This window comes from Galleria mellonella, unplaced genomic scaffold (genome assembly GCF_026898425.1).
Source record: "Galleria mellonella isolate WM207_F2 unplaced genomic scaffold, CSIRO_AGI_GalMel_v1 utg33, whole genome shotgun sequence".
Lineage (NCBI taxonomy): Eukaryota > Metazoa > Arthropoda > Insecta > Lepidoptera > Pyralidae > Galleria > Galleria mellonella.
Window position 1 is genome coordinate 839,656 of NW_026442079.1, and position 17,000 is coordinate 856,655.

Consider the following 17,000-nt stretch of genomic DNA (forward strand, 5'->3'; position numbering starts at 1 on the left):
TCGTACTAAAGCTAGATAATCAAATTTAGATAGTAGATACTACATAAGTAATAAGAAAGGATTTTAAGAAATACTACTCCTAAGGATGTAAACATAGGGATGGATGTTTGTATGAGAAAATATGTTTGTTTAATAGGTTTATTCGAAATTAATTATATATATCTATCTCTTTTATAAAAATAAAGACACCTAATTTCAGTATTTCCCAAAATTCATCTTCAAATTGTATTAAATAAGAAATGAAAGTTAATGTAAAAAATACTTTTCTATATTAAGAGTAAAATTAAAAAAGGACCTAATAATAATCACGAAATTACGGCAAAATATTTATTCGATTACTTTCTTCATAAAATTCGGTATATATATAAATAAAAAAAGAAACGTATAATAAACTCGCCCTTTTTCGGTTGTAAATAAATACGTTTTGGACAAAATGTGAAAGTTTGTAAAAATTTTTGTATGTTTGTTACTAAACGGATATGAATGTCTTACTTTAATACAAGATGCTTCATATACGGGAGCATAGCCGTGGGAAACAGCTATTATCCTATATATATCGCAACAAACAGTTTTTCGGCAGAAAAAAAGGTAGTTTCAATTGTCTCAAAATTATAACTTCCCTATATTATTCCCTTGTTAGATGTATATTAATATTTTTAAGTTATCAAAACTGATTCAGATTTAGCAATGTAATTCCGCAGCCTAATTACAAAAGAAAACACGAAACAAGAATATCCTTCTTAAAAAAGATAATAGAATCCAGCACATTCCTTGTGAATTCTGATAAAAAATAAGAGATGATTTTCTAAAATACATTATATTTTAGAATATATTTTGTATTGCTGTATACATTTTTTAAGCGAATAATGAAGAATGAATAAAACGTTGTATGTATTTATTTATCGTAATGTTCTTGGATTTATTTTCACTAGCAATATTGATGTTGTAAAGTTGTTCGATTCAAGTTCTATCCTAAATTTCTATTCAATTCTTTTTAATTGTCAATTTTTGTCAGTATACTATACTACTAGTACTATTTAATGACATTTTGTTTTGACAACTTGAAAATTGTCACCATTCAAGATCAAAATTCGAATTGCTTCGACGACTTCTATATGCTACGACATCTTCGCGGATTTTATCATATAAAACGTGCTACTAAGCATATGAGGATAGCGTTTTCTGGCGTCAGACTACTTTAAGTTATCACGAATGCTGACGTGGACTAAGAATCGTGTAGAGCTTCAAAAGCTTGAAGCGACAGTAATTTTTATATGATCCGAATATTAATTTGAAACCCATGTTTAGACTAGGATTTGATATTGGGACCCTGTGACACTGTTATCATGGCCACAACTGGAAGTAATCTGAGTTATTACTGCTTAAGAAGTTAGGTGTAAACCTACTGACACTCGTGTAGATTTTATGCAAAAAACTTTTATTTAGATATGGCGGGCGTGATTAATTTGATGTTTAAAATTTCAAGGTATACTAATGGAAGATATAAAAATTTGATAATTACCGACCAAAACGAATTGCACAATTAAAGCAGCATCCCAGTTACTGAACAGAATCGAGTAGACTATGTTTATTGCTACAATCGATTGGGGTGAAATTCCCGAAGTAGCAGTAATTTTATGGCTATCAGAACAGTGGAATTATGGCTGTGGAGCCTAAAAAATGTTATTGTTTTAAATATAAGTGAGAGCATATGCGACGCTGGCGCGGCGCGGCGATGCGTCGCCGAGCGCGCGCCAGGCGTGCGGGCTGCGGTCGCGCGACGGGACGCCGCGGCCGCGCTGAGCCGTTCGCGCTGGGCGCATAATGGTGATGACGGCACTCCACGATCGATACACGTCACATATTCACTTCTATCAATAGACTTTATTGCTCATTTGGTCAATAATTTGAAAAGTATCAAGATATATGTACAAATCTCAGCCACAAACTTTAACAACTAATAAATCACCACTGCAGCATTGACGCAAGCAGACAATGTATATACGAGTATATATCAAGTACTAACTAGCCTATATTCAGGAATCTGCAACATCATATTAGGCACTTGCAATATGTGATATTTGAATACCTCTTAAAAGCTCGAAAGTTATTTAATCCAAAAATTATAATATCCTTTGTAAATTCTAAAAAAGATCCCTTAAACATATATCCACTATTTCATATTTTCTAATACACATGTTGCATCAACAGCTATATATTTTGCTTGCAGTAGTTAAAATAGATTGTATTAGGTGAGAATTCATGATATGATGAAACTAAGTCGAGATAAAATCAAAGAATTTAGTCGGAACAACGGCATAAGGAAGAGATATCAAAAGCGAATGAAAATAACTGTCGTAGTTGAAATAGGTTAAAAATTTACTAGTTTATAAAGAATTCAATTTCAGTGGTCCTCAATGAATCGATGAAGCTATTGATATATCTGATATCCACAATATGGTAAAAAGTAACAAAAAATGGAAATAGTGATGATAGTAATTTGAATTGTTTTACACTAAACTTTTAGATAAATATATAGTATAATAGTATGAAAATACATTATGCATAAGAGCGGGATTTTTATCAATATACCAAACTATTAATATTCTTAAATTAGCCATGGAGGGGAGGGGATTATTTTACTAATAATACCTTGCAAATAAAAAGACTAATATACTCTCCACGCAGTCTTTCTTAGATATAATTGTGATCACTTCTGGTGAATTTATCAGGATGATCAACTGACCTATATGGTCAACTTGAAGAGGATGACCTTAATACAACGAGTACTGTACGAGTATGTAATATGACTATGAGATTTTATTTAGAATTCTATTTGCTAATTCAGTGACCAATTTACAAGAAAATGTATCTACTATTTCCCACAAATAAAGTGGTAGTAGTGTGATATTTGGAAAAATATAGAAACATTTACGTACTAACTTTAACCAGAGACTTAATCCATGTGACCGGAACATGTATTCTGATCGGGATAAAAAGTAGCATATATTTTTCTCCATACTATACAGTACGTGTATATCGAGATTGGTTCAACCGTTAAATCAACAAACTAACTTTTTACATTTATAGTATTTTTTTTATACAACTTAGCATGGCAATACAAGGTGACAGCCCACCTGATGGAAAGTAGTAACCGTCGCCTATAGACATGAGCAGTACCATGGACATGCGTTGCCATTCCTGAGAACTCCGGTGTTATTCCTCTGTACCCTGTAAATTCACGCCATGTCCCACCCTTCAAACCAAAACACAGCCATGCAAACACAACTGCTTTACGGTTGAACCACGAATGGGACAAAGGTACCCAAACAAACGACTTTTGTACAGTCTTCCACTGGTATTATTATTATGAATTTGTAGAATAAGTTGTAAAACCTTAGCAATTTTAGTTATATAACCAACAATCAATCAAATCAATCTTTAAGGAGCGCTACATCGCTTCATACATTGTGTTTTACAAAATATTATGACAAATCCGTTGATTGTTTTATCCAAGCTGTATAATAGGCGTCTCAGTTTTATCTTTCTATAGCTGACAGCTAATTCATCTGCTCCTATTTTCCATCAGTTCGACAAGGCTCGTTAAGTGTGGCATCCGCGTTGTTGATGGCTGCAAGTGATTCTCAGGCCCGAATAGCGAGAGAGAACAATGAAATCGGTCATATTTTCCTGCCAAACCGCAACGGAGCGTGCTGTCTTATCTACCGCATCGTGCATAATAACTACGATGCGTTTATTCAAAACAATCATGACGTATACTTAAAACGAAGCTTATTTTCGCTACCTTTTTGAAGGATTTATGGTATGAGAAGATAATTAAACAATAGGCGCCTATAAAGAGGCAATGTAACGGATTATTATGGTAATTATTCTGGTAAATGTGATGTTAATTGGTGAAATTGAGATAAGATGTCGTGATTGGTATTCTATTTATGCGAGATCATTCTAAGGTGGAACTTTTAATGACGCTAGTGAGTAGACCTAAATTTAAATACAAAATGGGACGACGAAGCAATAAAAACGTTTATTGACTCCTAAGCTACTAAAATCAAATTGAATTTTGCATTTAGCACATGCTTAGAGTGGTTTCAAAGACGTGTTAGTAACTTCACGTCCCCCATTAACAATTTTATAGATAGAACATGTCAATTTGTAGGAAAGTTTATGTCTGGGGCTGGTGTAGTGTACACCTTTTAGATCAATCTTAAATTAGCCTACTAAGTTTAAAGACAGGATATTTAAATGAGTTACAAAATATATAAATAAAATTTATCAAAGATTTACTTGTTGTTATTATGATAAAAATTCTACTTCTCTTGTGAAAATTTTACTTTGAACTCATGCAAAGACTGCAATAATTGAAAGCAACAATATTTCACTTAATTAAACATTATGTCATGTACTTACATACCGAATACTAACTATATTGTGACAGCATATGAAATTATAATCACGAAGGAGTGTATTAATCGACGTGGCTGTGGAGCACGAATGACCTTTTTAGAAACCTACTACCGCACGTGCGCTTTTGAGTCCCACGACACTCGTCAGTAGACAATTGACCGCAGGTCACGAGCTACTGTTCAATGCACTATACACCATGAATAATGATGTCAATTTTAGCTCATATTGTATCTATATTGGGAATTTGGTCGTGCGTCATTCTTTTCTAACAAATAGCTATACAGCGGTATTTAACAACCGATACATCATAACCTTCAAGAAATTAGTATATTCCTTTTAATAAGGCCGGCAGCACACCTGCAATGCCTTTGGTGTTGTGGTGATCATGGGTGGCAATAGTCACTTACCATCAGGTGGACCGTAAGCTTGTTTGCCACCGCAGTGGTGTAAAAAAAAAGATTGGTTTTGCTTTACTAGTACTTCAGGGTCTTCCAAAGAAAATAAAATTGTAAGATAATTTCTAAAACATCTTATATATATATTAGTGATATTTGTCTATATTGAGTATGTCATTAATTATAGTATTTTATTACAAGATAGGAGAAAAAATGAAATGAAATTCATTACAATAACAGGTGAAATTAGGGTTGTAATTTAAGGAGCATAAGATTGTGCGACTTGATATGATAATCGGCTTTTATCCAAAGGAAGCAGATAAAAAACTTTAGCTCGCCGAACTTAAAGTATACCTTTTTATAGCGCAGTGTTGAGAGAGGATTATATTTTCATAAAATCTTTGTAGATTAATTTTTTGAGAGTTTGACGAGCGGAAGCGTACGTATACATCTCCGTTCTATTTCAGTGTTGATTTATGTGTCGGTATTTCATTTAGATGGATGGCAATGTGGTATATTAATAAGAAACGGATTGTTCGTTTACAGGCTACGGTGCCATTGGGTGAAAAATTATATAAAACAAAAGTAGGAAAGGCATGCAGCCTCCGAGCATGATGTCTAAGGAACATATTTCATATCCAACATAATAATGTTGAACAACAATAAGCTGCACCTGCTAATCTTGTTATAACATAAAATTATACGTAATTCTAGTTAATATAATTAATAAAATTTAACATAATTAGTAAATTCTATAGTCGTTGACTTTCGTATACGGTTTCTCATAATAGATTAGAACATTTCATAATTTCGATATATTTCATAATAAAATCATACATAGAAAACTATATAATCAGATTTTTTTATTTTTCTGTTTCTATTTAGCCCAGAAGGCAAATATTTAAATGTATTCTCCTCTTTACTAGGAACAATTAGATACGTACGTGACATGCACGTAATTTAATTGTTACACTAAAATTAAACGTTGAAAGTAAAACAAATGTTAAATATTCAAATGTATTCAGAGATATGTATTTATTACGAGTGACATATATATTCTGACAATTACTAAGAAAAAAAAAATTAAAGCAATACATTTTCGTGTTTAAGATATAAAATAAACAATTGCATTGGTAAAAATCACAGCCCCATGACACTATTAACAAATACGTGTTGTTACAGTTAGTACACGAAGTTAATGCGACCTCTCGTCCTTTTAATACGTTACAATGTGGAACGCGCAGTATAAAGCAATTGTAAAGTCCATTAGGTGCGGAGGCGTACGCAACGCGACTCTGCCTAATATTTGTCATTAGGAGCTTTTGTTGTTCGTGTTGTAAGCTTCCCTCGTGTAGGGGTTGCCTGTTCAGATGAGCTAAAATTATTATTATATAAATTTTTGCGCTCGCTGCGTACCTACATCCCTCTCCAGTTGTTTTTCAAATGTGTCCTTTGGGTGTAGTGATGTTGGTTACGCGAGACATGGATTATTAAAACAATTTCAATTTGTCATATGATCTTAACACGATATTTTGGATCTGAAACCGGTATGTTTGCGAATTACTCAGTAACTAAGTAATAGCATACAATAAATTTGATTGTTACATGATTAGCGATAATGATTTCACCATATTTTACTTTATAATACATTCATCATCATCATATCAACCTTTAACTGTCTACTGTTAAACATAGGCCTCTTACTATTGGCATTATAATGTATTACCACGTATCCATTCTATTAACAAAACTACTAAATACAATGCACAGTGTTCAAATCTATGTTAGACCAATATTTTATCGAAATATTACAATCATAAATGAATTGGCCGTCATTACGAGGGTCAAAGACTGCCGTTAAGGTTTTACAATTCAATTAGTTTCACCAGGTGTTGACTCGCAGGAAACTCTTACCCACACCGCAACAATTTAATATTCAAAAGAGTTTTATTAGAGCAGATAACGATATTCATAGTTGTATTTTAGTAATTTACAGTTGGTCTCTCTACCGGCTTAAAGGTTGAATAATAATGACGCTGTTTATAAGTGGTTAGATAATGAAATATTTATTGAGGGTTGATGAGAATTTAGCGTTACATCAGCTATAACAAATGACCGATGTTTTATTTTAATGCTATTTTTTTTTGCCCACTATTTTGTACGCGTGGATTTCAGATGGAGAAAAACTAATGAAATAGACTACTAGATGATGTTTAAGGATAAAACCTACAACAGATTTTAAGATAGACCTTTAGGATACAAATTATCATTGGATATATTATACATTGAATATAATTTATGTATTATTGATTTTAATGTTTTCTTAATAAAAAATTCTTATAAAGGGAATGTTCAGGTTATGTATAAATAATATTGTTATTGTTCTAATATCAAGTTTTATTATTATTTTTTTAATATTATATACCTTTGCTGTTATTTTATTTAAGACTTTTGATTATTATTTTACATATATTATTTTGCATCCACGCATTTTTTTATATGGAGTCAACGTCAAAACATCTACGAGTATTATCAATGTCCGCTCACTCACTAACAGGTGCACCCGCGCACACATGTATACCCAAAAATGTTGATAATTATTTACTCACAGCACTAATTATCTAAATAAATACTATGCATCGCTTTACTAGTTGGTCTCTAACGAGTTAAATATATAATTAAAATGTAATTATTCATGTTGATGATAGACGAATGAAGAGAACGTATGTTAAATAAAGTGAGTGTTTTTATGATATAACTAGTTCATTTTTCTTGTCTCCGCTCGGTTGAGTTTGATATCATCTTTTAACGTATTTTTGTTATTAATTATGTTTTGTTAAATTAATTGATTTCTTCAATATTTGTTTTTTTTCCAGTCTATTATCGAAAATTTTGTTAACTGAGCAAATAATTGTAAATTGAATGTTGAATAGTAGGACGTAACGTAAGCATTGCCTAACCTTCAATTATAAATAATTTCTAACAAACATTCACAATTATAATGCTTTCGATTTAATTATTACCAAAAAAATATATGTTCTTGTATCAAGAAAAAAGTGATCTGAGCAAATAAAGATAGCTAATTAAGTTGTGCACTTTTGACGACTTTTACGAATCTTCTTCAAAACTCAGTAACTTCAAAAAGCAAGGTAAAGAAACTAAAAGCAATTGAAGGTAAACACGAGTGTAAAGTAAATCGCAAAAATTTCTACAGGTCATCTATAACGATTTAAATTTTTTATAAATAAAAAGAAAATATTAAAATCTAAACTAAAAAAATGTTTACTCAAAAAAGCTAATATTTTAAACCTGATTTTTATATATTCTTACATATCGTTTTAAAACCCATAGAATTTTTGCTTTAATAGAGAATCAAATAATCTCTTTCCATTACTGCGATATATCGTTAATAACCTTTATTGATGCTCAGTGACCCAACGAAAGCAACACACGCTGTTAATTAGGTTATGAGATTAACTGACGATTTTAAAATTAAATAATATCATGTGTGACTTAGATTATAATTAACCGGTGTTTTATTTCTACGCAATAAACATTTACAATTTTATGATCGCAACCAAAGGGAAGACGACACTTGACTATTTAGCAGAATTGCGAAAAATAGCTGCTATGTAATTTTAGTAATTTGTAACGCAATTTTCGCGATCCTTTAGTATGTGCATGTGAGATGAAAAATTAATATTTAAGTTGCGGAGAGTATCTGGGTATATACTGGGTGTATACAAGAATTAAGATCAAGGTAAATAATAAACACGTCACCTCCAGTTAAAGTGTGTAACGACTTCAAGCATTACTTGACTTATATAATTTTTACAATCAATAAAAAAATATATAAATATATATATCACTGAGATTGACTCGCATCGTGTGGCCTTTTTTGCAAATGATTATAAAATTTGTTACAAATGTTGTAAAGAAATTACTAATATGTAGATGGACTTTGTCGATGGGCAATACCTTACGTCTTACACTGCGTTTGCTTACACGGTTCGTAACTCAAAAAACTTTCTTCCCTATCGGTTGTCGGTTCCTCGAGCTGTGTGATCAGCCCGTTGCTACTTCAGATTGCTTATTCTTCGAGCTATGTCAGTCACTTAGTTCTTTTGCGGATATTTTCATTTTGAATTCTGTCACGCAAAGAAACTATGAGAATAACTCTCTCCATAGCTGAGTGAGTAATTTAAAACTTTTGCATATGGAGAACTGGGTAGATCCGTGTTTCGGTTCTATAGGTCATCAATGGCGAAACGCTTTGGTTATAGACCTTCGTCTTCAAACTCTGAGGTATTTTCGATGAAAATACGTGGTGTAGTTTTCCGAACGCTACCCAGCCGAGTTCGATTCGTTTAGTTAACCTTTCGGTCGAAGTTGGACTTACTTAGTCGGACAAATTGTTCCAGGTATATATACTCGTCGACCATTTCGAGCAGTGTTCTCAATCATAACTGGTATAGGAGTGACATGGATGCTTAGATATGCCTATAGTCAATCTGGCACTGCTGGAGGGACTGTAGTACCATCCATCGTCTATATCATAATATTATCCACCGAATCCATTCCGCTTTTTCATATTCCACAAACGCCAGACATAGTGGCAGATTATATTCTTCGGTCTTCTGTATAATCTGCCGCAGCGTATGTATGTGGTATATGGTAATAATGCCCTTTTAGAAGCCAGCTTGTTTGGGTGGCTGGAAGCCATCAAGTTCGCGCATAAGATAATTGGTCAGGACGCTCGAAAACAATACGTAGACACGATTCAGAAGGGATATCGGTCTATAGTTCTTCAATGGGGTATTGTCACTCTTCTTGAAGAAACGGATTGCATCTGCTCTACTTTAGAAGCTATTTAATTTCGTTATGAATAACGAAATTAAATAACTTCTGAAGTATCACAGGGACCGGTTCACCCGCTCCGCTCTTAGAAGATCTGCTGTAATTCCGTCCTTCACCGGTGCCTTGTGATTTTTAAACTGTAATGTAAATTGGACTATCTTTTCCGCGCTTAGCCTCTTATTTGGACCATTATGCGTATGAATCGTGGCAAGTACAGCCAGCCCAGCTTCACCCAGAAGCACAGAAGCTTTCTGGGACTTTCACAGGCCTCACGGAGCGACGTCACTGTTCCGAGGATTTCTAAACATTAAAGGGCCACAGCGTCACATTCCAGGAGCAACTGTTTCTTCGACGTCAAAACAGCCTTGACATAGGGAGATGTCTGTGGCTCCTATTATGTATAAATGTTTGTTTAATAAGCAATGGCCCATTATTGTCATCATTATATTAAAGTCGATTGCTTGGGTACCTCTGTCCATTCGTGTTTCTACCGTGAAGCAGTTGTGTTTGCATGGCTGTGTTTCGGTTTGAAGGGTGGGATATGGCGTGAATTTACTGGGTACAGAGGAATAACACCTAAGTCCTCAGGAATGGCAACGCATGAGGGGTATCATGGGGGAAACAGTATACTCTGTTATGTCCATGGTCTATAGGCGACGGTTACCACTTTCAGGTGGGTTGTTAGCTTATTTGCCATTCTAAGTTGTATAAAAACAAGTGTATTGAGTATTAGAGGAATATATGGCTCTTAGTGTCCTCGTACATTGCCTTACAGTTAGACCATTGTCACATATTAATGTAGACTTGGAAGGACTATTTAAAAATAAAGTATTTTAGATTTGAATTGAATACTATTCCTAACAATGTTATAAATCTTTTATGATACATTTTAATACAACATAGTTTATGTGAAACACTGATCAAATGTGAATAAATAAGCTAAAAAAGATGACTGATATTTCTTGGGAAATAAAATTGCCTATAATTTTGCTGACTTTATGTAGTACACCTTGTACCATCACTAAGAGAAACCTAGCAAAATTATTGACAATAGATAGATTCTTATATAGATAGATCTTTATTGTTTCGTCCAAGAATACATTAGTAAATAAAAAATAATATTTATTACAAACAACTTTATCACTAAAATCCAAAGTGTGTCTCTTTCAGGCAACCTTTGAATGGAAAAGAGTTTATATTATAAACAGTTTGACCAAAGGTTATGAAATTATTTAATCTTTTCTAAATATATATATGTAAATGTACATTTTAATTTACTGATATGCACTTAAATAAATCCACATATACATACATATGTAGTTACAAAAATAAAAAAAAGGGGATCAAGTGTGAGTAAGACTCCTGCATTAACAGTTCCATACAAAATCATCAAGTTTTAATTATTTTGTGAGATATCTTTTGATTGTATTGATTTAGAAGCTTGATTTTTTCCCTGCTTTAAGAGACTGCAGACCTGAGTATATGATATTGATTTTAACTTTATACCTCCACACATTTTTAAGAAAAAGAGTCTTGACATACAGATGAACGGACAATGAAGTGAGATCCTATAAAGGTTACATTTTTTCCTTTAGAGGTATGGAACCCTCAAAAATAATATTAATATACAGATGAATAGACCGCTCCGAACTTCACTACACTAATTACAGAAAGACCAAAGATCAGATAGTGGTTAATGCAAAAAAACAACTCACCTGCATATTGAAGTTGGCTACTTTGTTCACTTTCAGTACATCACTTTCTGAGGCCATTCTGTTAAACATTTGCTTTCTTTCTTTGACAGAAATTTTTTGTTCATTATCAATCAGCATACTTTCACTGCGACATGATGTCAATGTTGGTTCTTCTGGTGCCGCATCCTGGTTTGGTATCGATGATCTTTGTCCTGCTTGACCAGTACTTGATCTTTTTTCACTACCAGTCTTATCTGATGATTTCCTTCTAGGATACACTTTTGGAGGAACATCTTCTGATGGACTGACCAAATTATTTATTACTGGACTTACTAAGTTAGCCTTTATGGAATTATCTGATATTTCTCCTTTGTTTCGTAAGGTTACAGTATCTTGAATTATGTTAGACAAAACATTGAAATCTTGATTAAGTTGGACAGGAGGAGGTGGACGATGTGGAACATCTGTCTCAGGTTTGGAAAAACTTTCAGGTACATTGGCAGCAGATGACTCTGAAGTTTTACTCTCATCCTCATTCTCATTATCAGGCATATATTTCTTTTTCAATATTAACCATTTTTCATTATTTTGATTCTTTATTATTGCTAGTGAGTTTACATGCTTTTTAAATGTACTCCTGGCTTCATCTGAAATGATCAATAATACTGTGTATGGGCCGAATTTTCTATGTCTTTTCTAGTTTCTGAGAACTTTTTAGGTGAATTAAATAAACATGAATGACTTAGCATATTGTAAATACAACTAGTAAATCAATTATATTTCTTATAATATTTCATAACAGTATTTATTAGTGTTCAGTATTTTTTAAGTGTGTGATATGCTATAAAGTATATATGCAGTGGAAAATGTAAATCTACAGGGCCTATCTATTAAGTGTTAAAATAAAAATATTACTATCTGCATACAAAAATTCATAGATGTTCATTTTGCTGTTTAAAATGCAATAGAGAAACAATTCAAATATCTTTACAACAAATTTTCTCATTCGATACATTAAGAGACTTTGTACAAAAGTCATTTGCTTGGGTACCTCTGTCCCATTCGTGTTTCAACCATAAAGCAGTTGTGTTTGGATGGCTGTGTTTCGGTTTGAAGAGTGGGATATAGCATGAATTTACAGGGTACAGAGGAATAACATCTGAGTCCTTAGGACTGGCAACGCATGGGGATATCATGGGCGATACAGTGTATTCTGTTATGTCCATAGGACTGCTCATGTCTATAGGCGACGGTTACCACTTTCCATCAGGTGGGCCGTCAGCTTCATTGCCATTCTAAGTTGTATAAAAAAATTGTTAATATTGGTACTAACTATCGGTATTAACTAAATAAGTATGATGAACATAATAAAAAAATATGATAACATAGAGCACTAAAATATTTATAATACATTATTACATATACTTTTTTTAACTCAGTATAAGTAACTATTTGTGAAAGAAGTTAATAACATTTGATAGATATAAAAATTTATCAAATTACTCACCTCTCATGTCAGGATTCATAAGAAAAACTTTGAAATGTTTGACCAAATCATGGTTAGTAACTCTACCGTTATGAGCTAACATAAACTTAAGTATTTCATCAAAACTTAATTCTGCTGGAGCCGACATTCTCTAATATTTCATTTGTCAAGAATTTGTAACAATGAATGAGAATTAATGCAAATAAATGAAATAATACAACTGATTGGAAGATGTACACAATAAAAACATTTCAATATTTTGCACCACAGATTGCACTTATCTATGATATGACGTAAGTGATGTGACGTTTGACATTTCGGCTTGTGGATAGGATAGTTACGTTTCGTTTCACACACATTATAACATTCGACAACACAATTTTTGAGTCTGACTTCTGCATTTGATATTTTGTTTTCTCCTACATTACAAATTATTAGCAAAGAAACAAAATAAGATATTTTCGTATCAAAGCTTGCTTTTCTAAAAATAAAAGTAAGTAATTTTCTGAACTATCGAAAAATGGATGATTTATATATTTTCTCTGTAATTTTAGGTATTTAAAATTAGAAAAGTTTTTGTTGAATATAAAAGTCTTTTTAGTCAAAAATCGAGTTTAAATAAATTAAGTTCATTAGGAGCTATCGAAAATGCTGAAATATAACCAATAATGTTCAGTATCAGGACTACAAAAAAAAAAAAAAAAACTATATTACAAACAAACAAATAAAAACTATATTATATAGATAGTTTCGTATAACCATTTTAATATTAAAAAAAATATATATATAAATTATGTGGAGTTTCGAAAGGTATTTAGATGGATACAATAGTAATATTATTATCTAATCATTCCATACCGGCACCAATTTATTTCTATACTGCACCCGTGTGGAGCAAGCATTTAATAAATATTTTTACAGTCCAGTTCAGTGCGTAGAACTTCCATAGTTAACAAACAGTAATAACACAGTCAACACATCTAATTATGGATTAAAATTATTGTTATTTCTTTGTAAGTATATTTTTTAAATAATTTAGAATAGCAAAGAAGCTTATGGCCCACCTGATGAAAAGAAGTAAACGTTTTTTAATTAATTAATTAATTTATTTATTGTTACCTGCAGTTTATAAATGATTAAAGTCCAATACATTGCAAGCAATTATAATTTTTGTACAGGTCAACTTATTTGCAATTTTTAATATAAATAATTAATTATAATTTAACGGGTGAAAATGGAATGGTATGGGTTATTTATACGCTGGCGGGGCTCCAGTTAGAGACGATAGGCGAGGATAAAGTCAAATGACGAATTGAGTGTAAATGTGGTCATTTGTAATGAAAAATAAGATTGTAACAGTATGTAAAGTTAGGACTAAGTTATTATAATTAATCATAATTAAGTTTTTTTTTTATTTTATTGTGTAAATAGGTTGATACTTTCAGAGGGAGGAGATGGATACCCTAACACCTTCCTTTTTTAGGGGAGGTTTGACATGATAACGTAACTAATGACATGTTCCATGAACATAGTAAAATGTTTGAAATAACTTCCTAATATTATATTCCATATTAGCATGTAGCAATTAATATATGAGAGATTTTGTAACTGGTTAAGACCAGAGTATTCCAGTGAATCTGAAGTACACCAGTTTACTACCAACGAGTGTGTTTTACTCCCCGCCATCCTCCCTCTTTGCAGTGTATTGCTAGCAATGAATTGTTTGACCATGTTACTGACAATTACTTTTTTCCTGTAGTAAATATTGTCTATCTTTCATTAATAAGGTAAAATAGAATGGTAATTCCGTCTGCGCCTGTCTATCAGTATACCTTGAATATCATTTCGTCGTAGAGATAATCTCACACATTAGTGAGAAAACGTTGGTAGAGACAAGTAGAATAGTTCGTAATTACATAATTTATAATTATCCTCTGCATGAACCCTCTTAGGGCGTTGTAAATTCCATTGTCAATTTTAATTTGAGTAGGTTCAAATGTAACCAGAACGTATAGGCATAGCATTAGCACATTTAGTAATGGCTGAAAAAAAGCAGCTTTTCTATTCATTTAAGTACATGCCATGTGGTCCCGGCATAGAAATGGGTCACCTTTTATTTTATCGTGGGTATCGTAAGTGGCGACTATAGGAAATTAATGGTCAAGGGATGGGCAGCAGCGTGCCTCTAAAACATTATGAGAAGTCAAATTACGGCTGCTAACCCGCTTGCCAAGCATGGCGACTATTAGCAAAATTCTCCCAATGGTAAACTGCCATAAGAATCGGCCCCATTTCTTATGGTAGTCTATGGGGATGGCCTATGTTCAATAGTAGACAGATAACGGCAGTATGAAGATGATGAAGTACATGCCTTCATATAATGTTTCATACATTCACTAGGTCGCTATGTTATTATAATGTTACTTAGTTGTATATCGACAGATCCAATTCATATCGCGGTAGACATCTACCTAATGAAATGGGTTGGCGTTGCGCCATCGCTGCTCTGACTGACCGGACTAACTTGGATTGTATCCGGATGGGTGGCGAGGATTATTATTATTGTGCCAATTGGTAAGCTAGTAGGTATTGTTTATATTTTAACAACTGTTAAATAGATGTATGGCAAACACTTAATTTTGTCTATCTATAGTTTATGTTATAAAAAAAGTGTAATTGTTCCTGTTGTACATTAGCGGCGAATGTTCGGCTGTGTACTTGTGTTTTAAATTTTACGTGTGCTTATTACTATCTCTATCATCATTATCATTATATCAGCATTTAACTGTCCACTACTGAACATAGGTCTCTTCCTTGGGGAGTTTTGCTAGTACTTGCCACTTGGCAGGCGGATTGGCAACCGCAGTTAGGCTTTGGGCATATTTTTAAAGGGACGCTGATACACATCTCTCGCCCTTCCTTAGGTGCCTCTTACAACATCCACAGGAAAGGAAGGGATAGCCTATTCTATGCTGGGACCACACGTCGATTTATCAGCGCTATATTCTGCAATAATTATAAAAATTCTTTACATAGAAACATTGTTGATGAATATAGTTTATTAATATAGACAAATTTATTAATATAATACATTATTTCGGATTTCTAATTGAATTGCTTGTTTTCATTATGACATCCCTAATATGCAATGTCAACGTTTCAGGCTCAAAGTAGTTCATTCCAATGTCCCACAGGATTCGGCTTTCTAAGTTGTTATATTTCTAAGCTATTCCCAAAGATATCTTATTAATAATATCATGAAAGGATGGACAAGAGAAAAAAGGAGAGGTAGGGTGAAATGAGATCCTGTTACACGAGACTAGCTAATATCTTTGGTCGCATTTAGATCATATTAATATTTTATACAGAGATCTGGATTATTGAAAACATTTACCGAGGCAGTAAGGATCTCCTAATATTGGTTTAGGCTGAAGATAAGTATTGTATGTCGTTAACAATGAAAAACACTTATAACACCTGCCTATATGTAAGTCAGATGTTTTATTTTATAAAAGCTTAGAAATAAATATTGCAGGAAAAAATTTAAGAATTGTGCTTTTATTATATAGTTTGAAAACGAATGTGTTTAACCAGTATGTGTTGCCAGTGATGACTTACGGAGCTGAAACATAGTCCTATACTGTTACCTATATGCAAAAACTTCAAGTTTTTCAACAAGCTATGGAGAAGGTTATGCTCGGAGTTTTTTGCATGATAGAATTCGAAATTAGGATATCTACAAAAGAACCAAAGAGTTTATTCTTCGGGCTATGTCGACCGACATAACATAAGTAAGCTGAAGTGGTAATAGGCTAATCCCGTAGCTTGAAGAACTAATAACAAATGTGTTCTTGAGTGCCGAATGACTTGATGGCGTGACCTTGGTTCTTTGGAAAATGGGGAAGTATTTGGTATGGGATGCGATGTGTATACACACGTTAGCATCGAACCATTTATCTAGGTTGCCCTCTTGTTCGGGTGCGGTAACAGTGACAGCGGGTCTTATTTTTTCCTGCCATTTGTTGTAAATACCATGGGCCCATGGAGACCAGATGCAAAGCATTTTTTGAACGATCACAGTGCACCTCATCGAGGTTATTGGTGATCCAAGAGCTTGTAGCTACTTTGCGTAAAATTTTGCGA

At 33.0% G+C, this 17,000-nt stretch overlaps 1 protein-coding gene across 1 annotated transcript in view; it reads right to left on the reverse strand.

Moving 5' to 3' along the window:
- LOC113519267 (ankyrin repeat domain-containing protein SOWAHA) overlaps positions 1 to 13,139 on the reverse strand; it is a 58,536-nt gene extending 45,397 nt beyond the window's left edge. Inside the window, exons 1-2 of the mRNA XM_052896582.1 lie at positions 12,879 to 13,139; positions 11,393 to 12,018 (exon numbers count right to left, since the gene is read on the reverse strand). Of these exons, the coding sequence (XP_052752542.1) occupies positions 11,393 to 12,018; positions 12,879 to 13,005 (753 nt within the window). The 5' untranslated portion in view covers positions 13,006 to 13,139. The remainder of the gene's footprint in view (positions 1 to 11,392; positions 12,019 to 12,878) is intronic.
- Positions 13,140 to 17,000: the final 3,861 nt, after the last annotated feature.